The sequence below is a fragment of the Rhincodon typus genome, chromosome 30 (genome assembly GCF_021869965.1).
Source record: "Rhincodon typus isolate 14 chromosome 30, sRhiTyp1.1, whole genome shotgun sequence".
Lineage (NCBI taxonomy): Eukaryota > Metazoa > Chordata > Chondrichthyes > Orectolobiformes > Rhincodontidae > Rhincodon > Rhincodon typus.
The window spans coordinates 18,054,229-18,082,050 of NC_063361.1; the positions used below are offsets into that span (position 1 = coordinate 18,054,229).

At 38.9% G+C, this 27,822-nt stretch overlaps 1 protein-coding gene and 1 long non-coding RNA gene across 3 annotated transcripts; one reads left to right on the forward strand and one right to left on the reverse strand.

The window, feature by feature from the left end:
• Window positions 1-365: 365 nt before the first annotated feature.
• LOC125486607 lies at window positions 366-27,804 on the reverse strand. 2 transcript variants are annotated; one of them, XR_007265249.1, is made up of 5 exons: window positions 27,665-27,804; window positions 25,910-26,002; window positions 3,891-4,000; window positions 1,900-1,990; window positions 366-472 (listed from the first exon to the last, which is right to left on the reverse strand). It is a non-coding gene; the product is annotated as an uncharacterized LOC125486607 (long non-coding RNA). The 2 variants fall into 2 exon arrangements; XR_007265248.1 differs by lacking the exon at window positions 27,665-27,804 and adding an exon at window positions 27,455-27,554.
• Window positions 18,052-24,950, forward strand: LOC109910937 (homeobox protein DLX-6-like). The gene is made up of 3 exons (XM_020510202.2): window positions 18,052-18,618; window positions 19,364-19,557; window positions 22,814-24,950. Exons 1-3 carry the CDS (start codon window positions 18,318-18,320, stop codon window positions 23,063-23,065), a joined length of 747 nt encoding a protein of 248 aa, XP_020365791.1. The 5' UTR covers window positions 18,052-18,317; the 3' UTR covers window positions 23,066-24,950.
• Window positions 27,805-27,822: the final 18 nt, after the last annotated feature.

A 27,822-nucleotide genomic window follows, 5' to 3' on the forward strand; every position in this document is an offset into this window, starting at 1 on the left:
ATCCCCAGTCCCAATTCAATTAATACTCAAGTTTGCATTTCAATTTAAAGATGCACAGTGGCCCTTAAGAAGTTAGCTTTTGGTATGTGATACAAATAATTGTGACCATAAATACACCAGATTAAAATATATTTTCAATATGCTTTTCAGGTTTCTTTTTCTATAATTTATTCAAGATAACAAATTAAATAGAGCAATCAGAATATTTTATTTTGAAAATATAAGGTATGCAGAGTAATTTATTATTAAAAGAAAATGTACACTTTAACATGATGGAAGAGAAAGTGGCAATAGATTAATTGACAGATTGACATGAGTGGAAATTGCTAACAATGACCTATTTGTTCATAATGGTTTAAATATAGCTTTACAATTTAGTACTTGCCACAAATGTTTTACTGCATTTTGAACTTTAATATTTTTAAGCTGTCACTAGAATCCTTCATACAGCAAAACAATGAGTTTATTGCACCTGGAAAAAAGGACAGAAACATGGATTACATATTTCAGGAAATGCCTCTCCAGTCCTTCCACCAAGATCAAAAGAGTTAGAGTACTTCATATCCAAGGATATTGAAAATATACTAACTTCCATCAGAATATAGACTCTACATCCCTGTTTGTTGCACAAGGTAGCTGAACATAGTTAATCAAGCAGACTGACACAGTTATCTTCTCATGGCACGTCCCTTCCACCTACTACCATTTTCCGCGCCAATTAAAGAAATTTCTGCTGCAGACTCCTTTAAGATTTTTGCAGGATTGTTGGGCTAAAATTATAGACCTTTTGAACATTGCTGATCTGATTTACTTTCTTGAAGGCTTGATAATAAAAAGTCGCTTTTTTCACTTCAGGGTCCTTGTTCCAAAAAACAGTATTTCAATATAAAGAATTGTTAAAGAGACAGTGCTTTTATTTTTGCTTTATGCAAAGGTCTGGTAAATGGTCAACTGTGTTCTGTTCCTTAATATATGTGCTTTCCTATTGCAAAAACGGATGACAATATCTAGATAAAGTTATTTACCTAAATTTGTCACTGCTCTTTTATGTATGATGTATGTTACAATATAACACAATCTGTCACCCATGTTTTAGTAGTAGCACCCTCATTGGTTTTGGAGTTCAGAGATTTGGGGTTCAAGCCCTACTCCACAAATTTAATCTTTCAATCTTAGCTGATCCTCCAGTATAATACTGAGAGAGGTGTCATTACACTGGGACTCTGTCTGACCGCCAAGAAATAAACAAAAACCCCTTGGGACTTTTTGAAGAAAATTAGGTGGCTCTCCCTGGTGTACTGGCTGGTTTTTATTACTCAAGTAATGTCACTAAAATCGAATAGCGTGGTGTTGATTTCATCGCTGTTTGCGGAAACTTGCACCTAACAAGTTGGCTGTTGCATTTAACTGCAATGGAGAAGTGACTAAACGCGAAAAGTATTTGATGAGCTGTGAAGTTCTTTGGGGAATCCTGAAGTCTTGAGAGGAGTTAGATAAATTCAATTATGTATTTTCTTAACTAACAATATTCAGTTTGCGATGCCTCGCTTCTTAATGCCCCCGAACTTCTTGCATTATGATCAGGAGTTCTATAAAACCTAACTACTTAAGCTTACTTGTTTTAGAAATATTTGTGCCGATTGAAGTGAGGAATTTTCAGTTGAGGAATGCATTTTTTGCAAATTTGTCTCAATTAATTATTATTGCAAAACAGACTTTCTAATTTAGTGTGGCGTAGTGGACAACCTGCTAAGAATTTCTTTTTCACACAGGTTGATTTGGCTCTGTATGTCCTAAACAACCTGTCTCATTCAATTTTTTTTTGCGGTGGACAGGAGGACCCAGGAACGTTTTTGGCTTCATGGGAGTGTAATTCCCTGCTTTACCGTGTTAGATTACCTGATTTATGCCACACCGGTCCTCCGGAGGTCAGCGAAGGATTAGAAAGCTCAATTCTATTCAAGGTCATGTGTTCATTAAATGGGTTGATCTGTTCAGGGAATGCAGACAAAATAGTATTTGGTTATATGAAGTAAAAACATTCAGAAAGCAGTTAGCACCGTGGAAGGCCACAGAATAGGTAACTCTTGATGGAATTCGTCAGTGCACAATACTTGAGAAATCCTACAGTGGATAAAAATGTCAAAATCGCTGGTTGCACCCCCCAGAGAGGATTTGTGATTATGAATCTAACACCATTCATCTTTTCACGTGATGTAAATATATATTCTGCCATCTCTATTTTGATAAATACCAACATAATTTTCAATAAAATAATGACTGGACAATTTAAAATGTTTTATACCTGGTGGTTATTTTTGTTTTAAAAGCCAAGGTTTGTTCAAGTTGATCAATTTCAGTGAAAAAAATGTCTATTATCCCAACAGACCTATTGCTGTTTTGTGTTAAAATATTACAAGAGAGAAATTGTAGGCTGTTCATTCTCTTAATGACTTTAGTTTTTGCTACGCTATTTAATGTTCTTTGTGATGCAAAGTGGATTGTATTTTGACACGAAAGTTGTCAACTATCAACTATACCATTCACTCATAATATTAATGCTATCTTTTTTTAATGAGATATGAAGTCCAATGAACAAATATTTGTAAAACAAAATGGCAATGTTTAGAAAAAGCAACAAGAATGTGCTTTCAAAATATAAAAATGCTACATTCAGGAATTTCAATAACACAGTCCAGTTTGTTTGGGCAACTATGGTGAATGTGCCTATAATCACTTGTCATTTTCTTTTACTTTGGATTGTTATCAAATAAATAGAACAGATGTAAATTTCTAGGATATAGTGTTGAGGAAAGAACCCTAAAGTTTGCTCCCTTCACCTATAGCTTTCCTATACCACAACTGAACTGAAACACTTCCACTGCCATTTTAATTCTTGATGGACATGTTATGAAATAATTAAGTAACTTGATTTGATTATGTTTTTTATCCGCAAAGAAAGCTCTGTTACAGATTTGTGGTCTTGAGGATCTATCATAGAAATTCTTTTGTACATAATTTTTCAAAACAAGACAAGTGGACAAGTGAACCCTAAAATTGTTGCTAATACATCCATTACCAGTTCCTATAATTTAAAAAAATGCGGGAAAATGTAGTTTGTCTAATTAATGATTTTTGGAGGAGTGCAGAAATTTGGAATGCTTAGTAGTGTGTCAAGCAAAAGTAATCTTGGACAGATAAGAGTATTCTTTCAATTGCTATTTCTTCCCAAAGGTTCCGGAAGGCTTTTATACAATTGGAGAGAAATTTTGAATAATCAACACTAGTGATAGACAGAAGGGAACTGACAAGATTTATCAAGAGCAGAAGATTAGCAAATAACTGAAGGTGTGAAACTCAAAAACAAATTTGATTGTGCTTCCCTGGGAAATTCATTAGTGTGTTTATTTGCAATACAGTTAATTTGTGTTAATTTGTTTGAAAATATGTTTTTATGTATTATAATAGTTACATTGATTCCCTTTTGCCTCAGTTAGCATAATGCAGCAGAATAAAAATTAGAATTCATCAATTTATTTATGAAATAAACACAATCGATGAAGACTCTAAATATTAGGTTAATGTTGAAATAAACTTAACTAAGCATCCTTAAAGAAACATGGTGATGCCTTCTTACGTGCATGAAAGGGTTTTGTAATGTTTATAATGAACCCCTAATCACCGGTGTGATGGCAAAAGAGAATCCAAAGGAAATACTCACCAAGCCATCTATTTCATTGGTTGTTATCAGGTAGTAGGTTGTGTCTTAAAAACTATATAAACTTTTTTTTTAGCATTTGTTGTTGACTTTCAATTCATAAAATTATGTACTTGTCAAAATTGATCATAAATAGAATCTCAATTTTTTTTTTTATTCATTTACTACTTACCAATTGTACATGTATATATGCATCACTCCAAAACTGTCAAAGTAAAATACTGCTGGAAAGCTGCCATCAAAACAGAAGTTGCTGGAAAACCTTGCCAAGTAAGGCAGCATCTGTAGAGAGAGAAACAGTAAACTTCTTAAGTTGACTATGACTTCTTCAGACAGTGAGAAAGCATCTTCTATGTAAATTTCCAGTTTTGACTGATAATGTCACAGAATCACAGGTTGGTTACATATCATGACATGCTTCATTGGGGTAGCGCTCTGGAAACAAAGCCTTGCTATTCACAGACACATCAAAAAAGTTTTAAATCATAAAGAATCCCCCAATTTAACTGTTTTATAGATCTAGGTTGACAGAAAACATGGACCAGGTTTCTTTAATTAAACAAGAATTATATTTTATTGCAAATAAGTAGATTCTAACTGCAGATGATAAATTATGAACCATCAACATGTAAATATACTGGTTAAAACTCTAACTCCCTTATAAACACACCCCTCTACTTAACCACACAGGTACACAAAAATAAACATGTATGTCATGGGGGGAGAGAAAGACTGGAAAGGTAATTTAATGGTCTCTGTCCACAGTGTTTGCTGAGATGATCGTTTTGCTGATCAGAATGCTACTTCCGAATCTTCCTTCTACAGATACATTCACTTTTTTTGCATGAAACTCAGGGTGGCTACTTCACACTTATAAAGGTCTCTGACTAATTAATTAAAAGTTATACCCAACCACAACTGGTGAGGGAAAATTAACTGGCTATCATCAGGCTTAGGATTTTTTGTCCTGCAGAATAGAATAAGTTCCTTCCCTTCCAAAGGTCTGATGGTTTCAGCCCAGAACATTCATATCCACAAGCTGTCCACCTAGCTGGGAGCCAGTCACACAGATGTTGGCAGACAGGAGGCCTTTTTCAATGATGACTGGACACTTATTCAGAAGCAACTCAGCTATTTGTTGACATCCAAATCTCCACAGAAACTCAGTCCCTGGTGTCAACTGGTCTGTAGCTAGGATCCACTGTTTGAACCAGCAGCTATGTAAACAACACTTACAATGAGGGTCAAATAACTTGCTTTTAATAATGTGCAGCAATCCTTCAAAAATCTTTGACTTTAAAATCCTGATTTTCCCATTATAATCAAAAATGCCACTAAAATGGTTTTTATAATCAGAAGAAGGTAATTCAGCACATTCTGTCTGTGTTGGTTCCCTGCAAGAGCACCTCAATTCATTTCACTTTCCCACCTTTTCCCTGTAATCCTGCAATCCTTGTCTGTTGAGGTTATTAACCAATTATTTTTTGGAGGCCTTGATAAATCTGCCATAGCCACACTCCAAGAAGTACATTCCAGGTTCAAATCAGTAACAGCATTAAAAAATGTTTTGCTTATGTCTCTGTGCTTTTTGCCAAACCTCACCACCATCTACAAGGCAGAAGCCTGGATTGTGATGGAATAATCCCCACTTGTCTGGATGAGTGCATCTGCAATAACATTCAGGAAACTCAACACTATTTAGCAAAAAACAGCTCACTTGATTGGCATCCCATTCAATACATTTAATATTCATTCCCCCACCACCAGCAGTCAGTGATAGCAGTGTGCAACATCAACAAGATGCAATACACCAATTCACCAAGGCTCCTTCAACTTTCAAAACCGATGACCCCTACAACCAGAAGGACAAGGACATCAGATGCATGGAAACACCACCATCTGCATGTTGCCCTCCAAGCCACACAACAACCTGATGTGAAACTATATCACCAGTGAGTCTCTATAATTGGATCAAAATCCTGCTACCCCTTTCTAACAATGCTGTACTCGCCTGCCCTTCCTCTAGACTGCAGTAGTTCAGGAAGGCAGCTCACCACTTTCTACAGGCCAAATAGAGATGAACAAAAATTGTTGGCATTGCCAGTGACAACTATTGATGAATTTTAAAAACATTTTAAATTGATGTCCTCTGTTTTCAGGTCTGCATCAAAGGAAACCCTTAGCCCCATCTATGTAGAATAGACCACTTATTATTTTAAATATGTCAATTAAACTTCCTTTTATGTTGCTTTTCTCCAGCGAGAATAGTTTCACCTTCTCCAATCTATCCACCAAATGAAATTCTTTGGAATTATTCTCATAAATCTTGTCTGTCATGTCTCTAATGCCTTCATATCCTTCCCAAGTTATAGTGTCTAGTCCAAAATCCTGGGTTTAAAAATTACTAGTTTTTTTAAAATTGAATTTCAAGCTAAATATTGATATTTACTAAATCACTATGATTAAATTGTTGTCATTCAAATCCCTTGTCTGTCCATGGTCTCTGCAATTTCTGCTGACTTGGCCAAAGGGCCCTTTCTGTGTTGTGGACCTCAATGACTCTATGAAAATATTTGACTGAATACAACTTCTGTTCTTGGTGTCATTAGAGCTGTGCTGACCCAAAGAAAAAAAAAATTGCCAGTTTTGTATATCCCAAATAATTTAAGGGGATCTATTTTAAAAATTGTGGAAAGTGGGTAAGTGAATAAGGTTAGGGTTAGAATGGTTCCAGGGTCTCAAAGCAATTCAAAGAATAAATACGACTATTTGAGAAGATTCCCAGTTTACCAGTTAAAAAGATTTGAAACTCAACTTCACACTTCATGTGAACACACTTCATGTTATACCTCATGTAAAGTCCAGTCTAAGGGAGGTTTCACATCACTGCACACCCAATCAGATCATGATCTGATTATGCAATTAAGTTGCAACCTTTTGTGACTACTTGCAAGATCATCTCAGTGACTGATTTGTAACTGTATCATTGAAAATGATTTTCACTTAGCTTTTTGATGGTTGTAAATTTTCTTTGTTCTTAATTGGATAACAGGTCCAACATATCATTTTAATAGAAGTTACTATTAATATATACCAATATAACTCTATTTGTTCCTCCTATTAATAAAATGTAAGTTTTTCTGAACTCGCAGTGATTATGCTATAGGCATGAAGTTAGTATCACCACACAGCACTGCACGGAAAGAGGACTCAAAATTAAGCAAAAAATACTTGCAAAATTCATAATATATTAACAGAATAATAAAGTGATATTATATCTAGTTTGAGTGATCGAAGTGCTCAATTATCACATTTGTGGTTTATATTATTTGGATTGCTAAATCACATCACCTTTTTGTATTCGTTGCAAGACATATAACATTCTCTTTGTAGCAAAGTATTCATAATTTAACTTTTATTATTACTTCGTAATTACATACACAGCTGAGTTTATAATCCATATGAATCAACTCAGATACTGATTTGATCCCTTACTGTAGGGGAAAAGCAAGACATTGTATAAATTCATAAATTAACATCTGTTTAAATAACTAAAATGATCTGCAACAATCTTCAGGGGACATGAGCAAATATGACCTTATTAATAATACGCCTGGATATAAATTGCATTTCATGCAAAATATGTACAACTAGTATGAAAATGGAACTTTCTTTGAAAAATTAAATAAGCTACAAAAATCCAAAGTATTTACTCAAAGTCAAAATAGCAGGAATCTTCTGTGTGAATATTTATGTTCAAAAGCTTTTATTCCCTGAGGAATAATTAAGGGAACAGATTAAAATAAATCATGGTGTGCTATAGTACAGATGGATTAATAAAAGAATGCCTTTTCAAGTTCAAAGAATCAGCACATTGGGTTCAGTTAGCAGTTAATGATTAAAATATCATCATTTATATATCTTGGAGCTGAGATTTTCCTGGATTTAAATGGTTTAATCACAAAGTGGATTATTTTCCTACTTTATGGATTTTATGTGGCTACTTACTTTCTACAATAGGCAGTGTATCGTATAATATTTGCATAGAAATGTAAAGTATCAGTTAATGGGTGGTAAAATGTATCTTGTGTACTTCCACTTGACTTGGAAGGAATGTGAATTCTATGTTTCTAAAACTTTAAGAACAGATGGGCCCAAAGAAGGAAGGGATGGGAGCAGTGTGCGCAGATTCCCAATAACTGGTGACATCCTCCAACTATAGATATTTTCCTAATCAACATGTTCAAAGATGTTAATACACACCTTTGGAGAGGATGGGTCTTGAGCACAGGCCTGCTAGTTCAGTGATGGGGATACTACCATTGAAGAAGGGACACCACTATCTTACTACAAGAGCACCATATTCCAACTAAATGATTGCCTGAACCCCTAACTATCGAATATTCCTGCAGTAGAAGAATTTTTGTGTGATTTTAGAATAGTATCATAGCATGTGCTGAGAGGAATCAAACAAAATCCAATAAAATGCAATTGGCCATTTTTATTTTCAGGATCCTTCAGGTGAGTCTTCACAAATTAGTGGCTCCTGCGTTATTCATAGCATGTGATTGTAACATTGGTCATTCCCCACTCCTTTACGTTGTGGGCAGTTTTGCATCATTAGACAATCTCTCTAAATGTAGAATACCCTCTCTCCATATGTAGAATAATAGGCAGTTGGTATTACACAAGAACTGGTCACAAGTCTAAGGTCAGCCAAGTCTCTGTCCAATCATTGAGAGCAGAAATGGACGGATAAAACCCAATTGCTATTTCTGATTTACCGCTGACCAGCTACTACTTTAGGGAATGCAATGTCTAATGTTATACCTGCTAAGAATAATAAATGAAATGCGAAATAAATATGGGACGGAGTGGTGCTCAGTCATGTAAAAACAAAGTGCAAGTAAGTACAGAACATGAAACCAGGCAGGTGGAGTAAAATCACCAGGAAGTTATTCGGAGGCGGGAATCTGAAGTTGAGATATCATGTTCATTTGTGTGTATGTTACAAAATGAAAATGGACCGATGTGTTCCACTATTTCGGGAGGTGTAAGTGCTACACTTGATCCTACAAAAATAAGCACGCCGGCCGAACAGGGATGTTCATCAATCATCCAATGTGGCTGAAAGTTAACTCACTGAATGTACATTTCGTGCTGCTTTTGCTTGTTTGTCTGTGGCACGGACCTTGACTTAAACAGGCTCCCCCTTATTATATCGACTGAACTGTGTACCAGAATAGACGTGTGCGAAAATATTTCTTTCGGAATTGGCACATATAATCTGCTCCCCCTTTCTTTACAGAGTCAGCGAGAGATGCAAAAACATTGGAAGGAGGACCCAATTTGACCTCTAATTGCGCTTTAAATTCTATACGGCCTTTTTACGTCATTCACTGCTTTATTGTACTGATCAAAGCTTTGTTTTTATTTGACCGTTTCTGTTATGCACACGATTCTGTTGAAATTGTTTGCTTTCTTATGTGCATGTCCTCATTTGCACTGTGTGAAATTCACCAAAGAAACATATTTTAAAAATGTTTATTGATCACTTTATATACCCATTTCTAAAACAAAATCACCAATTACACTGATTACAATCCCTTTGCAACGTGATAAACATAGACATAGTTGGGCCATCCAACTGACAGAACATCTTACAATAAATTTTTCCGCCAGCGAAGATTTACCTGTGATCACCAAGAGCAACTAACCCATTTAAACCTTTTTTTCATGTTTACAATAAAGGTGATGAAACTGGCAGTAATCCTAGACGCTAGTGACCAGTAAGCGAATGTCACAAATATACGTGAGATTTAATTTGGCTTTTTGGAAAAAAAATTCTAAAATCATTAAAGACCGGCAAGGATAGAAAACGATTGGGACCTTAAGCAAAGAGAGAGTTGCTGAACGAATTCCATTCCTGCCCCTTTCATTGCTGGCACTTCCACTTAGTAATGATACACGCCATCCTATCCGTCAACAGAATTATGTTGGAGGAGAGTATGAATGCATGAAAGTTATCAAGTGCAATATCTTGAAATGTTAACGTTTAATTGCAGAGTTCGCAACAGGTTACTCCGGCATTAATTAGGGTAGACTGTTTGCTGGCCATGGCAAACAAAATAATTCACATTGGCCAAACCAGTGTGTGTATATCCGGGCCTTACTCCCGCGAATTCATTTTGAATCGCCGAACTTCTCGGCGACTTGTCATTCGCTTACGCAGCAGCCAAGGCAACAGGGTCATTTCGCCTCCTCAAGAGATAAATGGCGGGAGCGGAGTGGTTCTTAAACCAGAGGTGGGGGGTGGTGAATGTGCGGAGCAACCGCAGGATTAGTGCCCTTCCTGTCCTCTCTTAGCTTGATGCAAATTCTTTCCAAACCTGCAAGCTTAAACACATCTAGTGGTTATGTGATAGTTGGCCACTCTCCAGTACCACAAATGGAATAGACATAGCACTGACTTTCCAAAGTCAGCAGCGAAACAAAAACATGTTCATTTTTATTTGCGAAGAGGCGCGAGTGCGTGCTCATTTACAAGAGGACGCTCTGTTGTGTTTAGATTCTTTTGCACGAATTGGAACTCGAATTTGATTATATGTTTGCTTATGGGCTGTTATTTGTAAACTGCAGATCAAAAGTGCTGATTAGGAGGTGAACAATACATTAATGTTAATAACACGTTAAGGTTAACAAAACCATTGTGAGAGCTCCGTTATTTGAAGTAGAAAATTAAACATTAAATAATAATATGATTTGCTGAACAGCAATGTTTGTGGTCTTTGGTGTACTGCTCATGTTTGGTGTAATTAAAAATACAAATTAAGGTTTTAAAATTTGGTGTGACGAAATTACCAACAGAAAACTGAAGTGATGAGACAGCAGCGCGATGTAATATGTTAAACAGCGTATCTGTGATTCAAGGTGCTCTGTACATAGGTTCTGTGTGAAGATGTAACAAAACAATTATCTGTGCATCCATCTCGGGGCATTTTTTTTGAATGAATTGCAAACCACCACAAGCCAAACCTGTTTCACAAGATGGGGAGCGTCATGCCAATTGAATTTTGAAGAGCTTTGTAAATGTTTTAATCATTGGAAGTGCAGTTGCTTTCTGTTTACTGCTGATAAAGAGCTCAAACCGATCCAGTCGCGATTATAGTCATTTTTGTGCCATCAGAAAATGTTAATTGTAGCTGAGTAACACTGGCGAAATTCGAAGCATCACAGACGAAGAATGGGTAGCGAATTAATTTGAAAATTGGGCCCAAATCCACACCACACCCCCCCCCCCCGCGTATCCCACCGCCCCCCACTAACTCTCCTCGCTGCACCCCCTCCAAAAACAAACTACTTGCCCATTCAGAATCGGTGTCTCTGCGGAATTCTCAGATCGGGACAGTGTCTGTTCTGTCGGTGTTAAAACTCCGGTGAACTAAGTGATGCCAATTGAAAACTGATAGCAATTCACTGTCCCAAATCACCAATAAGAGCTCTAATTAAATTTGTTGTTTCGTTTACAAGCAAAGACACAGCTAATGATTCGAATAATTGGATTCTATTTGTCAAATTCCAATTTGTGTTTTCCGCTATACTCGAGAGAAAAGTCCCCAATGGTTTCGGACCTAATTCTGTGATGAACAAACATTGCCACCCAAACCGGTTCAAACCTTTGGTTCTGTTTTGTGTTTTGGCTGGCTAGTGACGTGACTGGACCGGTCGCCTGTACAGTCTCCCATTCCTCTTTCAACTGTGGAAAATCGACACTTTAGGTAAATTTGTGTTAACTGCATTCGTTAATTTGAAAGGGTCTGCCCACCGTGTCTTATAAGCCAAGTGTCCAGTTATTAAATTTGGTAATGCATAAGGGCAGTGCTTAAAAAATGCAGCAAGAACCCATTTCAAAAGATGGTTTTAGTATTACAAATTTAAAGTCTGCAATTCACAACAAGCCAGTTAGTAGGTTTTACCAATGCGTGTGATCGATCCGCATTGGCATTCCTATTTGATAGATTAAAATGGTAAAGTCATTTGAATTAGAGAACGCGTTCCAAAACAAAAAGGAATTGTATCGACAAAGTGCAAGCAACTAAAAGCGACAATAACCGAGTTCCATTTCTGAGACAACTTAAACTTGATTATTCGCGGCGAACGTGTAACTTTGTCTAGGCAGATGGGCATTTGTAAAGTGCTGTTTTCATGTTATTTCGCGTTGTGTTCATAGTAGGCAGCACAGCTAGACGCACACTGCCTAAAGAGTGCACTGCTGCAAAGCCAAACACGGAAGAAACGTTTACAGTTAGAAGAAAGCGGCTGTTCTGCATTTTTCCCCTGTGTCATTATAGTTAAACTCAGTAATTTTCCTTAAGCCAAGGTTGCCCACTTTAACTTGACTCTGGCAATAGAAACCATATTTATCTTGATTAAAGAGCAGTATCTGGTTATGTGAATTATGAGAACCCTCTCTTGCCCAATCAAAAAGTCCAGTTTCTTTAGTGGATCTGAATGGGGCATTTATTATTTATGCCCATCTTACACCAAGCTTGTTGGTCTTGTTTTTAAAACGTATTAATTCGTTTCGAAGTCGTGCAGTGGGGGTGTTGAGACGCCTGGATGTCTGGTCTGACGTTCCCATGTCTAGTTATTAAAGCTTCTCTCCTTCTATTACTGCACATTGAATCCTCAGCCTCCAATGCATGGCTCCAGGGCTCGCCTTTGTTCTTGCTTTATCCATAATTATAGCTTTTAAAAGAGGGTACCTTTCCTTTTCTCGGTGCTTCACCGTGTTATGACAACCACTTTGAATTGTCACCAAATGATTTACGTCTTGCCCTGCACGATTTGCTAATCTAGCGTTTAAAACTTATGCTTTGCAAAGCAAAGAAAGTATGTTTCTTTTAAAAAAGGCAAATACACAAGTAAATACAAGCGCAATGTTTTAACTTCCAGTAAGAAAACAATGCCTTCATCTTTTCCTTTCATGGTGTAACGTGAATTTGCTTTTTTGAAAAGTTATGTCCAGCATGTATGTGGGAAATTCTTGAACGTTATTCCATTTATTTGTGCTGGTCTCATATTCTTGGTGAAAGCATTTGTGGTGTCTGACTTGACTACATGCTCCCTCACTATAACACGGAGAAATGTGTTAAAAATAGATTGAAATGTCGATTTAGTAACTTAGTTAAAAGCAGTCTGCCTGGATCAGCAAATGTGACTTTTCGTCCCCACAACGCTGCTTGCAAACCAAGTTTCGAGAGATTTACACGTACACTTCTACCGGAATACATCTCCAAGCTAGGGTGTGCTACTGACTTGCCATTAACGAGTCTTGTGTGAACACACATGCAGCAATTGTCATTGTGTCCAGCGAATGTTAACTTTTATTACAAGTTTGTCTTTTGAAGTCTTTTAAAAATCTCTCTCGCTCTGACCTCCGCCAGAACAGTCCTTAAAGTACAAACTGACATTTCTGGAAGATACTTGTTTTATTATCACTGCGTTTACAGGCCCCATTAACATTTTCGGCCATTCAATTCATATCTCAAACTTCAGTGTTACAGTATTCAGGGAATGGACATTACTTTTTTAAAAAAAGGGGGCCTGGGATTCAGTTTTCTTCACATCTTAATAAGCCCGTGGTTGGTAGGTGAAATTACGCATTTCTTCTGTTAGCCGTCGATGTGTCCAACAACTAAACGAAAAAAAAGGTGCTTTTACAAAACATAAAGGTCCCAGATGTACCTATCATTTGGGCAGGGTCAAACGTTTCCACAATATTCGTTGTCTTTACCTGAACGCGGGTTTTGCCTTTAAAACGACACAAAAACCAAAACTACAGTGAAATATTGAAGGAACTATTCTACATGGTTCAAAATTAAGCCTAATTATTGCAGCTAGTTTGCATTTCGTAAATAGTTTTATTTTGTGTCAGAAATGGATTTTAGAATCAATTCAACATTAGCCTCTCAATATCATTCTATTCCCTCACACGTGCACAACGAGCGGGGGAGTTATTTATTATGTCGCTTTTAAAGGGCAAACGTAAGGAAATAGCTTAATTTCCGCATTTGATGCTTTAGACTGTGCAGAGGGGCATTCGATGTAGCAACCTTACGCAAAGTCTGCAATACCGCAGGTCTGGTTTTGGCTGGATTGAAACAAATAAATTCTCAACGCAAAGAATATGACAACTGTTCTGTAGGAATTACTTTCTGTTTACAAAGGTCCCTTCACGGTGATCAAGGGCTCCGTCTGGACTGTAGTTTTAAGTGGGTTGAAGCAATCGAGGCTTGCAATCCGCACTCCGCTTTTTAGATTATTAGGTGAATTTTTTTTTGCCAAAACTGGACAAAGTTTAATAATTTTTAAAAAAAAAATACGAATAATGAACTTCTCGCAAAGCTCCTAAAAATGGCTGATGGAAACACATCCTAACTCCAACAGGCTTAGGAATATATAACTTAATACACGTTATTTGGACAATTGTTCTTCGTCGTAAGGACACGGGTATATCACAAACAGCATCTGGGTACAAAGGAGGTATAGGACTTTTGATACTTCTGTAAACCAACCAAGTTTGGGGAATAGTTGCAAAGTGCGAAAAATACACAATACTGCTTTCAACACAGAATAAAATAAAATGGGCACGATGGATTTGCACAAGGTGGGGAGTAGCATTTCTCAAGTTGTGTGCATGAAGATTACAAACATACGGGAAGGGTTAAGACCTTCGAGATAACTGTCTGTGCCTGTTTTGCCAAGTGAACTCCATTCCCCTATCAAAATAAATGTCGAAATTTTCCATCAGATAAATTATCGTTTAAATTTTGCTGATGGTTGTTCAGTCTAAATTATAAATTATTCCAGTCCAATTAAATGAAACACAACCATGCTTATTTTAACCCCGGATTCAACATATACAAAGGTAAAACACTGGTGATGTTGGAAATCTGAAGTAAAATCGGAGAAAAAAATGAAAAAACTGGATAGGTCTGCGAGCATCTCTGGTGAACCATTCCAAAGGAAAGTCGTTAAACTTGAAACATTAACCCGGTTTCCCTCTCCACAGAATGCTGTCAGACCTACTGCGTATTTCCAACATTAATTGAAAATACACCCCGCCCCCCGGAATAAACTAGTGCAACCGCAGATCACACACCTCCGGATGGGAACTCAAACAGTAATATCAGAGGTTCCGCAAAGTACTTGTTAACATTTAACTAAGACTCCTTCTGAATCTTTGCAAAGACTGGTTTAGAAGGTGACGCGTGGTACATACAAAATAGCAAGTGTCCAACACCAAATTCATTTATTAACAGCTCGGCGCACGTTTCTAAACTAACAAGTCTAAGCCTTGCCACATAGGACATTGGCGTATAGGCAAGATACAGTTGCTTATCAATCTACAGTCTTTGTGCATTTTAACTGACACCACACCAATGCAAATTTCCCGCATCCAATCGTACTTCATCTAAAAATGTCGCTAGTCTTCATATTACTGATATTATAATAGAAAGCAGAACATCCTGGAGAAACTCAGCGGGTCTGGTACATTTCGAGTTCAGTATGGCTCTTCTTCGGAACACCGAAATGGTGATATCTTTATCACCCGTATTTCCCAATCAGCTTCCAATTTGGAATGAATAATATTCCAGTTTGCTCAAATCGCCCCGAACTCATTAGTTAAAAGCCTTATATTTTATATATCTTTTTTTTAAAATGAAAGCAAGCAAAATCGCGAAAATTACCCCCAATTTCCGCAGACTGGTTGCACCTGTTATATAATTAACTATTTAACAGTCCGCTTCTCTCTTTTGTGAGTGCAAATCTTTTCTCTGCCTGGTTTTGAATGGCCGTTCCTGGTGCATTTGGGAGGCTGCAAATCATCTACTCAGCGGGAGAAAGCAAACGTAGCGAACGGGATGGGGGTTTCACAATGAGGGCTTATTCATGCTGCACAGATCGGCAGTAATTACGGGCCGTTAAAAGGCAAGAAATTGTTAAATACTGACTACACCCCGCAGCGTTCTTTTATTTTTTAAAAAAAAGCCGTTTAAAAGCAGTACTGGAACAACGACAGAGTATACACATAAAGGCAACACGCTTCAAGACAAGGCTGGGGGGTGGGGAGGGGGAGGGGGAGGGGGAGGGAGGGCGGTGGGTGATGGGGAAATGTTTCGATTCACAAAACCCTTGAGTTTTGTCCACACATGTCAACATTCACCTGTTCAGATCGCTCCGTGCCTGAGGTTTCGGCAAAACCAGCCGATATTTGAACAGTGGAAAGCGAGGATTTTAATCGTAACAGCAAGCTTTTTCTCTCTCTCTCTGCATTGCCTGGATCCACTTTCAAGATGAAAAAAACACTCAGGCTACTAAGAAATAATAAATTATAATCTGGACGGTTCGCTACGAGCCTTTTAAAGTTACCCTCCACCCCAATCCCCAACGTTTTATTCTGTTGGGAAAGAGATATCCCAGTTATTTTAATGGTCCACATATCGATAGATACTAGATTTTAAGCAGGGTGGCTATCCTCCAGTTGTATTTACTAAACAGTTTGGGAATCAGGAATTCAATTGGTTTTTATTTGTTTTTTTTGGAAAAGGCGACAAATAAATGGAATTCAGCATCGGATTTTTTTGCACTCTTAGTAAAACGTTAAAGATCGGTTGAGCGGTTCATATTGTACAGTTCCCAGACCGTCGGAAGATCGGATTTCTTTCTCGCGTGTTCCGTTCCGAGGTTAACAAGCAAAGCAAACAAAGAAAATCTCAGGCTCTCCACATGCTTTCCAGCATCCTTGAACCCTCCGGTCGGTGAAGCGGAAGCTCAGGTAGCGCTTTCATGCATTTCATAGCCGTCACCCAAAGCTGTCACAACCCTTCCCATCATCTCCCGCTGACACGTGTGTCTAAAAAAAGTTTTTGTTGGTTTTCCAACAACTCACTGACAATTCGTTCACCCTGTGTGCAAATGTCGTTTATAATTATATCTATATATATATAAACCTATTCCAACCCGCCATCGCCTTGACAATATAAGCAGCTACTTAAAATCAAATTGATAAAAAAAAACATCCGAGCACTGATCCGCTAATCGCCCGTTAATTTACTGACACGCCAGAAGCGAAATGAACGTAGCGGTGACAGAGGAGAGAGAACAAGAACAATGTACAGAAATTAGTAAACGATCTTGACTTGTTAAAACGAAGTTCCGGAAACTTGTCCCACCTACATTCACCAAGATTGAATCAAATGATCAATGCGAGCCTTGACTCTGACGGGACAAATACCTGGTGTGGCCGAGACACGAGGCTTCAAGGACGGCAGTGACAGCGCCTGACAATTCGCCGCTTTGTGACAGGACTAAAGATATTTATAGTTGAAGTGGGTATCACATGAGAATGTCATTTACATCGGTGCATTGATTAACAGATAGCGGAAGAGACCAGGTCTAATTAAGGGATAATGTATAAGGTAAATGTCCTAAATCGCACTTTAAAACGCAACTTCTTTGCGCCTTTTCCTCCACCGCTGAAGCTTTTTACAACGTGATGGAACAGATAGACGAGAGGCCGAGGGAATGCACAGCTACTAATAAGTGCCATTCTAAACACCATGCTCCGTAACTGGCGGTACAATGTTTCGAGGCCATTTTCACCATTTTTTAAAGGAAAAAGCATCCTGCCTCTCTAGTAGATTGCAGTTTTGTTGTATTTGAAACACAAACTTTCAGATCGTGGCGGCATCTACACGGTTTTTTCCTATCTATACTCGTATTCCCACCTCCAATCTCTGCTTCCCCTCCTCCTCAAAAAAATATTCCTCGTTTTACTGCGCCCTCCTCACTGATTTCAAACTCAACCTCGAGTCGCGGTTACTAAGCTGCGTTATCTGTTGATGGCTGGGAATTCGCCGACTCACCGGGCGTTTGTTTATCAGCTCTGTCATCTTCCCAGCCCTCCCCCCCCCCCACCCCCCCCCCCCCCAAACCAACCCACACCACTCCCACCCACCCACCAACACCACCCCCCCATCTTCACCTCTCCCCCACCCCACAACCCCAAACTCAGCTTCCCCACCCAAAGGACACATATTGGCTGCCGCCCACAGGACAATTTCCTCGCATGTTTTTCTATGTGTGTGAAAGAGAGAGAGAGATTGTCTGCCGGTTATCTGGGACGGACGGGGCTGCCAGTTGCTGAAGCTGGAGCTCTCATTAACTGAGTCCTAATTAAAGTTAATTAGGATCGCCGCCGGCGAGATGATGTAATACGCCCGTCGTCCAATCACACGGCAGGAGACAGCCAATTGGATACGTTGGCATATCAGATCCATATGCATGAAGCAGCCATGCAAATCCAGAAGTTTTCCTGAATTTCACGGGGAATTCTCTCAACTTAAACCCCTGTTTTTTTTTCGACTCAGCCGACAAGCGGGAAATTCGCCTCTGCTCGGGAAAATCGAGGGGGAAGACGCCTGGATTTGGTTTTGGCGAGCAGCCCCTGGGTCAGTTTCATGTGGCGCGTCAATTCCTTGTCAATTTCCTGCACGCTGGTAATTCCTAGTCAGTCCCGTGCACTTCCTCGTTAATGATGACTATGACCGCGATGGCTGACGGGCTGCTAGCACCAGACTCATCTAAGTCGGCCTTTCTGGAGTTTGGTCATCCCGCTCAGCAGTCATCCCCTGGCATGTCTCATGGACACTACCCGGTGCACGGCCTGCACTCCAGCGGACACTCCCAACACGATGGCTCTTACTCCGGCGCCTCTTCCTACGGCAGGTCGCTGGGTTATCCGTACCCGAGCTCAGTTAGCAACCACGCACCCAATCCGTACATGCCCTATCAGAACAGCAGCACTTTGGGGCACACCAGGTTAGAAGACACAGGTAAGAAAGCGGGCTCCGGCCGGCGACTTCAAATTTATTGTGTAAAGAAAGCAATGTATGCGATCGCTTTCCACCGCAGTTTCTATCGTCACGCTGCAATTCTAGAGTCAAAGCCTTTGGGAAAGAGTGCGCTACTGAGATTTGAGAGGCCTCGCTGATGAAATTATTTATATATTCACTTTTAAAAATTGCTCTCTTTAAATAGACAACTGCAATTGGACAAAACCGGTGCTGGGAAAACATGAGCTGGGTACGACTCTCCCCTTTCCTGCCCAAATAGTCATATTCACGGATTAGCGCTACGGCCAAAATTGTTTGCCGAGAGATCCGCCTTGACCAGGAAATTGATCGACCGGGCTGGTTGTAGAAGTGTATCATTACATTAAGCGGTCGACGGAAATATTCACGATTTGGAAGACAATGCAAATAAATGGTGCTTCTTTTGTGTGTGTGTGTGTGTGTGAGGTAGAGGCCTCTCCGAGTGAGGGAGAAAAACGCAGATATCAGAATTGAGTTTCTGCAGCGCGTCCAGCACCAAACTTCGGTTCAAAACATTACTTTCTTTCTCTATCACTCACATTGTTAAACTCTCGTCTTTAATGGGGTCATCTATTCACGGCTGTATGAGTACGAAAACATTTGATATGTTTCTTATTTGAAAGGGAGTGGGTTGTTGTTGTGGGGAGCGGATCGTGTTTTAGAACTGATGGTCCCTAAATTATATTCTTTCTATTTTCACTCCAAGAGCACGAGAAATCGACTGTAATCGAAAATGGGGAAATACGATTGAATGGCAAAGGGAAAAAAATCCGAAAGCCAAGGACCATTTACTCGAGTCTTCAACTGCAAGCTCTGAATCACCGCTTCCAACAGACACAGTATTTGGCGCTGCCAGAGAGAGCAGAGTTAGCAGCTTCTCTGGGACTCACACAGACACAGGTAGGGTGCTAGACAAGTCTCCCCTTTTAAAGGGTTGAGAGTCCATTTTGTGTTTTTTTTTGTTTTAAACCACAGTCTCTTTGTTCTTGGGTAAAAACACACAGGCCATCCGTGGTGTTTGAAAACTTGTTCAAACGTAGCCTCGTCTGTCAAACATAGATCTGTCCTCAAAATGTAAAATAAAATCCTCACCCGTCTCTGTTGGTGGTTTACTAAAGGGGATGGAATTCGTCTAATTAGAATTGAGTGATGAACTAAATTTTAAAAAGGAACAATAATAAACATGACATCCTTGGAATCCTTACAAGGTTCACTCCAGGTCCGAACGCATTCAAAGCTGTAAGGGAGCTGGAATGTTTGTGGAATATCTCACCACATGTTCACTAAATGACAGCGTGTGCTGTTGAGATGCAAGAAGATGTGGCGTGGTCTGAAACGTGTATCCCCTGTTAAAAAACGGCACAGGATCTAATTACAAGACTTTGTATGCGTGATGCTGCTTTAGAGAACTTTCCTTGTGGGATTTTGTTTTTGTCTTAATCTTCTAGAGGGTGTGGCGTTGGAAAATTCTGTCATGTAGAGAAGCCTCTGTCCCTTCAAAGGCAGAGATTTTTTCTGGGGGGGGGGGGGGGGTTGGGGGTTGTTGCAAAATAAAGCACTCATCGTTTATGCGTCAACTTCATGTCGAAAGGTTTTTCTTTTATAAAATGGGCTGCAGCTTAATAACTGTTCTCCAGGAACTTCAATCATTTGTTTTGTGATTGGAAGTTCAGGGCGGAATAGTGCGTTTCCAGGGGCCACATGACTGCTGCGCCTTTCTTTCACTGTCACTTCCACGGGTTTTAAAAAAAACCCACATTCACCTATCCAAAATGGCCGTCTGCAATGAAAAGATAACAATTTCCAATACCCCTAATGTATTCCAGTGTATTAGATAAATCCACACTGCAAGGATTCACAAAGGACGCGTCGCTTCCTCCACACAACTAAAATCATCACTTGTTTCAACGACTCTCAGTAAACCAGCCCATTGTGCCACTCTGCCTTCAGCCTTATACAAATACAACAGGCTATCCAGACATGATTGAGGTATCAACGATAATTTCAACGATCCTTCATATAGACAACCCCTTCAAATTTCTTCTACTGTTATTAATTGGGCATTCTTAAAGCAGACTGCATATATGTAAAAAGGAAATTTCGAAACAAATTAATACCCTCCTTCACGTAATTCATCTGCGTGCAGAAAAAAAATCTAACTTATTTTCGCATTCGGCTGTTTTGGTATTTCTGATGCTTTAATTCGCACATTTGAATGTCTACTTTGCTTGACTTGACCCTTTCCAGTTTGAATAGGCCAAACGCAATAATCCAGAACTATTATTGGAAAGACAGTTCAAACCTGTTTGGAACAAAGTCTCTCGCACACCATATTATTAAAATATGTATGTCAGCGAATGATAGGGGAAGCATTTGGACTCGGAAAGTGTAAATTATGCGTAGAATTGACCCGTATTACCACAGTCCCTCCTTGTCAAACAAATGCCATTTGATTCAATTGTTTGTGTTTATTTCAATTATTGGTGCATTATTTCTTTAAAATGTCATACGGATTTAGCGACAGCCTTTTGTTTCAGCTAGTAAAGATTAGCAATCAAATTGCTGCAACAAATTTAGCGGACTTTCAAAATGCTTTACTCAGAGCAACTGAAGGAATTATAGCTTGCACACACTTAAGAAAACTGAACACTGCTGTCTTCCAAACTCTGAGTAACTGTCTGGGTGCTTGTTCTGTGCTCGGTTTTTTTTTCCAATCCTCCTGTGGACAATTTGCCCCAGTAGCAGTTGAGCAGTTAAACCAGGCAGGTAACATGTTTGCGAGCGACACTTTGACATTGACTTTGTGTCTGAATTAAAAATGCTCGCAAGGAATTAGAAATAATCACAAGGTATTTCCAAATGGGAACATCTTGGGAATAACGTCTTTATCCGGTTTATGTAAAAGTCCAAAGAATCTATACATTGTGCAATACAGATCCCACGGCCTACATGAAGGCACCAATTCGTTGGCTAAAGGAATTAATAATTGGACGCTGGATGGTTAGTAAAATAATTTGTAACCAAAGTAGTGATTTTTGTGGATTTGTAATGCTGATTAAACGTTCAGAGATGTTGCATTCATTTGTTGACTTTTTTTAATCTGTCACTTTCTTCTCCCTGAACTGTTGGAGCAAGAGGAAAAATAGACAGTGGTCTCCTTGAGTTTTGTTTTTTTTACCATCTTGTCTTGCCTGAGGACCTAGGGCCTGCATCAAGTCGTTTTTCATTGGCGAAAGATTTGAAAACCTCCTAATAAACAAGGACGTGGGGTTTTCAATGAAAGTTAAATTGCCATGAGCCAAATTCCTAAAATGCCACAGGTCTCTGCCTTTAAAAGGATACCTTTAACTTCAAATTAAACTGTGGCAACTTTACTAAGGAAGCAACTTTTTTTTGTTTTTTAATTAAAAATCGCTATCTGTAACCAAATTCGACGAAAAGACGTTGTGGATTCTCGTATTTATTGTGGGTCTGCAGGGCAATTAAAATCACCAAATGTTTTGACTTATTACCGTCAATCTACAGCTTTTTGATCCTACCATTGCTTGAACGTGTGTTACTTTTTACAGGTTCCTAAATGGTTTGAAAAGAAGCTGTACTTTTTAGTATGGACAGTCGCATCTCGTCTTGATTTGCGTTTAAAACCGCCAGGGCACTCCGTGTTAGCTTATGTCTTTTTGTACTTTCCCATTGAAACGTTTCAGAACGACGCTATCTGAATCTTTAATATGCATATTATCAATTGCTTTTGAAGTTTCTGAATGTGAATGCAGTAATTATTTACTCATGGTCTTTTTTTTAAGATGAGCCTGAACATTCGGGCAACAATGGTTTGACACGATCATTGGCAACCGGCTGCAGTAGCTTTTAGTCTTGTGTATATAACAAATTAATCCATTATGAGCATTAACAAATGTGAAACCAGTTTGTTTTTACAAAAGAAACTTAACACATTAAAATCTAAATGGGAGTCCTTTTGGGGGCGTTTTGGCTAGATGACTTGCGAATGGATAAACACATGGACAACCCATTTTTATTAATTTATAAACAAAACAGTGGACTCGATGGCATTCTGCAAAAGCCGAATGCGCTGGGTTAGCACATTAGCTTAGCAGTACGGTAAAATGTGATGCGCTTGTTTTTCATTTTATTTCAGGTGAAAATCTGGTTCCAGAATAAGCGCTCCAAATACAAGAAATTGATGAAACACAGTTCCAATGTGCAAGAAGGCGACCACCTACCCACCTCTGCTGCTTTGTCTCCGTGTTCGCCCAATATCCCACCAGTCTGGGACGTTCCCATGCCAAATAAGGGCTCCACTATGCCGCCGAACAGCTACATTAACAGTTTTGGGTCATGGTACCCACCGCCCCACCAGGACACCATGCCAAGACCCCAAATGATGTGATTAACCCAGAGTACAATCATTCCCACAAACTTCTTAAAAACACTCAAAACAATCTGTCACATGATTTCAAATAGTCTTATGGACGAGAAAAGGCGACTGAATCCAGATAACAATGACAATATGCTTTCAGTCGTATCTAAACAGGTTTGTTCCAGAAATACAATGGGTATATAGAGTCAAACTCCTCTAACGAGTGCAACACAAATTTGTACGATGTTTGTAATTCTATTGGAGTAGTTTGATGTATCTATAATCTACGTTGTGAATTACAAAAAAAACCCCGATTTTATACCTGTTCTACTAAACTCAATTTTAGTGTTTTAAAACTTTTTTTTAAACTCCAGGATGCAAATCCTTCTTAGTTGGGCAAAGTGCATAGGCTGTATTTCAGGCATTTACCGATAAATTATCCATTCTCTTCTTTGGGCTCTTACCATATCAGTTTTTTGTGTACTTTTTATTTAATTACCGTAATTCAAACTTGAAGCATGAAAGTGTCATTTGCCATATATAGCTTCAGTCAGATAGAGCTGCAAACACCTGGTTAATTGGAGAGTATGCGGCTGGAATATTCAGGTTTTCTCTTTTTAAAAAAAATCTGTTTAGTATGAAGTGAATTTGGTAAATGCAAGTACATACAATCACAAAACCGTTTATAATCGGAATGATTCAGCAAGTATGGGAATTCACAATGGATTATACGGTATTGCTAAAAAAAAAAGTGCCGGTTTTGATTGTTGATCAGAAATTCCCTTGAATTTCTGGGAAAAAAAAATCAATACCTCAAACGTTAGCCATTTAAGATTCTACAAGAAATATTCTATCTTTCTGGCATTTCCTTTTCTTTTCTTTAAAGACAGTATCCGTTTGATTTGCACTGTAAGTAATTGAACCGGGCTAGTTTAAACTTCCATTTCCATTGAGATCTCCAATTTGTAGAACTGCTCTGGGCAGTAGTTCAGCCTGCGGTGCCATGTTCAAATCTTTCAAGGGTTAAAATTAACTGGAGGCGGAAGTCTCTAGGATGGGTCGTTCTCATCGTTTGCAACAGGGTTCTCAACAGGGTGCACTCTGTGCCCACCCCTCTAGTTTCTCAAGAATAAACAATACTGTTCACAATGAACGTGGCATGATGCAAGAGATGAGGAAGAATGTGTTTTTTTAAAATTTGAAATACAGCCTATGTTGTGAAATAAAGGGTTATGCTTATCTCTCCCAAGCAATATGAAGGTAAACGATTTCTTGGAGAAAAGAGAGCGAGGGAACATTACGTGTGTATATATTGTTAAATTAGTTGTAAATAGTGCATATGTATTATGTCTCATTATTCTAAGACCCGTGTCATCGCGTTCAATCGACCCAATTCGAACAAATATGGCTACTCAATTTAATAGTACGTTTCTCAGGATTATAGAAACCGAAGTGTGTTAGCATTTTTTTTAAAAAAGCAATGCCGACTTAACTGTGGATTTAACTGTAATTATGTGTAAAGGAAAGGCACAAGGTTTGCATGTAATTGATCAAACTATTCCATTCATTGCACCTCCCATCACAGTTTCTCGCTTCAATTTCCTTTGGGGTCAAACATAAAGACGAACCTCAACAGAATTTAAAAATATATAAATATATAAAATGTATGCGGTCATGTTAAAAAGTGCAGGAAACGTGGCTTTTTTTTGCATGACCACATTTTGGATTCGCCAAGAACTGGTGCATTTCTGGAAATGTTATTTGTCTTCATGATTAAAAAAACCTGAACTTTTAAAATTAAGCTGTGGTTTCCAGTGTGGTCACCGAGCGCCCTGCCTTTGTATTTCTCACAAGCGACACAGGCGACATATTGTGGAAAATTTGGTTTGATGGAGAAATTAATCGCAATTGGTCTGTGATTCTTGATTTTAAAACCTTAATGTATTAAAATGATTCCGAGACATTTTTTTCCCTTTAAACTAAGTATATATTTTGGGGTGGGATAGTTGTAATGTCGGAGGAGATTTTTTTTCTATTATAAAAGGGCACGTCTCATTAAAAAGGTCCTAACGTGAAACAGAAAAAAAAGTTAGTACTTGTCATATAAGGAATAATTGTAGATAATAACACGTTTTTTCCCAATGTGCGGTGTATGTATTGTCTGTTAAGTGATTCCTGCGCCTGTACATCATCCTGTACTACCTGTGGCCAGTCGATGTTATCACCAACGAACAGTACACATTCTCAAAGCTCCAACTTGTATAGTTAATTGCACTTTTGACATTAATATTTTAATCTTGATTTTTATTGCCATTCATCCTGATCAACCCTTCAGTGTATGCATCTCGATGACAGTTATTTAGTTCTCAGCTGTTTTTAACCGCCGCCTTCCTTAAACTAATAAAATGGTGCCAACGTCGAATCAACAATTCATTTGCCTTTCAATGGCTGCACTACATCAGTGGAGGCCGATCCAAATTCTGTGCTAACTCTGTTCTCTGTAACAATATTCACTGAAGGAGAATAGCGCCATTTGTATCAGGGTCGTGTTTTAGTCTCTCTTCCCCCATATGTTACTAATCATCCACTGTCATGCCTTTTGGATATATTTCTATACCGAATGAATAGGCAGAGTCTGCTACAGTATTTCTCTGGTTTGCCAAATAAACGGATAAATCCGTCCTACCAAAGGAGATCGATTAAGGTATGATCTGTGTTGTTTGCCAGTCAGGGCTAGTGGCCTTTAAACCTTCGGGCCTGGAAGAATGTGTTTGACGTTTTTCTGGGGTAAAAGAATAAATCTATATTCCCCGTTCGGCGGTCTGACAGATACACCTGTATCTAACATTCCCAATTAAGAAACTCATTACTTACCACGTGTCTCTGATCTCCACTTGTCAGGCCTCACAAACTACAACACGTATTGAAATCCATGGTTTGCTCTCCCAATTTTTTGTCAAAGTCAGTCTACAAGACAAGATAGTGGTGTTTACAGATTTTAATGCATAATAGCTGGCATGTCAAGCCTCCCCCCGTAACATCTGCACTGGAAGCCGTGTGCAAAGCCCACTTCTCTGCTATTTTAAGATTTTTTTATGCTTGTGTGAAAAGGGCTGTAATTAGAGCAATTTTGACTGTAGCTCCCTGAATAAAGCGCTTTCCATCAAGATAATTACCAGCAATTTTCAGTCGCCTAAATGCACTGCTTAATATGTAACAATTCGGAGTGGGGGAAAAAACGCGAATCAGGCAGATGCACCGGCTGCAGTTGGGCAGCACAGATTTGAGTTGTTATTACCTAAATTACTTGCAGGTGTATATTGTAATCAGTAAAATACTGATAAAGGAATATATGTACAAAAGAAATAGGATTGGATCGATAGTTTTTTTTAAAAACAGCAAACTAGGAAATCGGCAACACAAATACAACATCCGTTACAGAATTAGCGAATCGAGCAGACAATAGTTCGCTTCACTAATAGGCATTTCGTGCCAATGTGGACAAGCCGTTGTAGACTATTTAATAGGAAATTGCTAAACAGTTCAGTGAAATTTTATTATCTCCTAACTTTCACTGCCTTGTAGGAAAAATTGTAACACCTAACACCCTCCCACCCCACCGCCAATCCGCCCCCTCTCCCCGCCAACTCCATCAAATGACACGACGATAAAATGAATCCAGTATCATTGGGTCTAAACTGATGGCCGAGCTACAAAATAGTCAAGCCACAAGTCAAGTGAAAGATAAGATCATCGTTCTGGTGTGTTTTATTTGTCTGTGTAAGTGCACGCACTTTTGTTATTTCATACAAAATATCACCAAAACACATCCTTTTTGTTGATTATGGCATATTCGGTCTTAAAATATTTTAAATCTTATACATGCCCCTCTTGAATAGTAGCATATATTTTCAAGTGACCTGCCTGGTGAGTTCGGTTTGGCCTACCCATTTATACCACCAGGCCTGCAAGCAATTTTCATGCACTGGAATACTCAGCAAATACTCTAACAACAAACCAGTTTGGTAAAAGGAGGCGTGGGGGGGGGGGGGGGGGGTGGTGGTGGAGTGGTGGCTGCAGATTATGCCCCAGTACACCCAATACCTTTAGGGTAAATGGGTGAATGGAGCACACAAGGGAATCATAAGTGGGTGTGGAATTATTTCAAAACATGGATCTTGGCTGATGTAATCGAGGTAGCTTAGTTTCTTTTAAAAAAAGAACCTCCATTGACTCCCGCACTGTACAGTTACGTCCTTTGAAAAACTAACTCGTCGATTATCCTGCCCGTTGTTTTCAGCGAACTATCTGTGCTAACGGGTCGACCACCGATACAAAAAAAAATGCATGACTAATAATATACCGAATCAGGTTGCCAAACGTTAAGAAACGAACGCCTTCCAAGCAAAAGAAACATACCACACGCAACCACAGGGGTGAGCAGAACACACACTCGTCTCCTAGATCGAAACTTAATATGTTGCTTTGCGATATTGCTGGGCATCCTAACATTCCTCCCTTCTATGTAGCAACACCTTCAATACACAGGGCAGTATATTTCTTAACTCCACTGGAGCAAATATCCTGTCTAAGAGAATACGAGAAGCATAGACGAAGGCGAGGGCTTACCTGTTGTGGCTGGTGTTTACTCAGAAATTATTTTGCAGCTTGCACAGAATGGCAATTTGTTAGCCTCTTTTATTTTCTTCCCCTGAAATGCATGCGGTAAAAAAAGTGCAGGAAATGGAGCTAACAACGCCGGTGCTGCTAGCTCTGGTTAAAGCTCC

Coding starts and splice junctions, on each gene's coding strand:
- LOC109910937 (XM_020510202.2), top strand. CDS start 18,318: ATGATGACTATGACCGCGATGGCTGACGGGCTGCTAGCACCAGACTCA. Junction 18,619..19,363: donor CACCAGGTTAGAAGACACAG/GTAAGAAAGCGG, acceptor TTTCACTCCAAG/AGCACGAGAAATCGACTGTA. Junction 19,558..22,813: donor TGGGACTCACACAGACACAG/GTAGGGTGCTAG, acceptor ATTTTATTTCAG/GTGAAAATCTGGTTCCAGAA.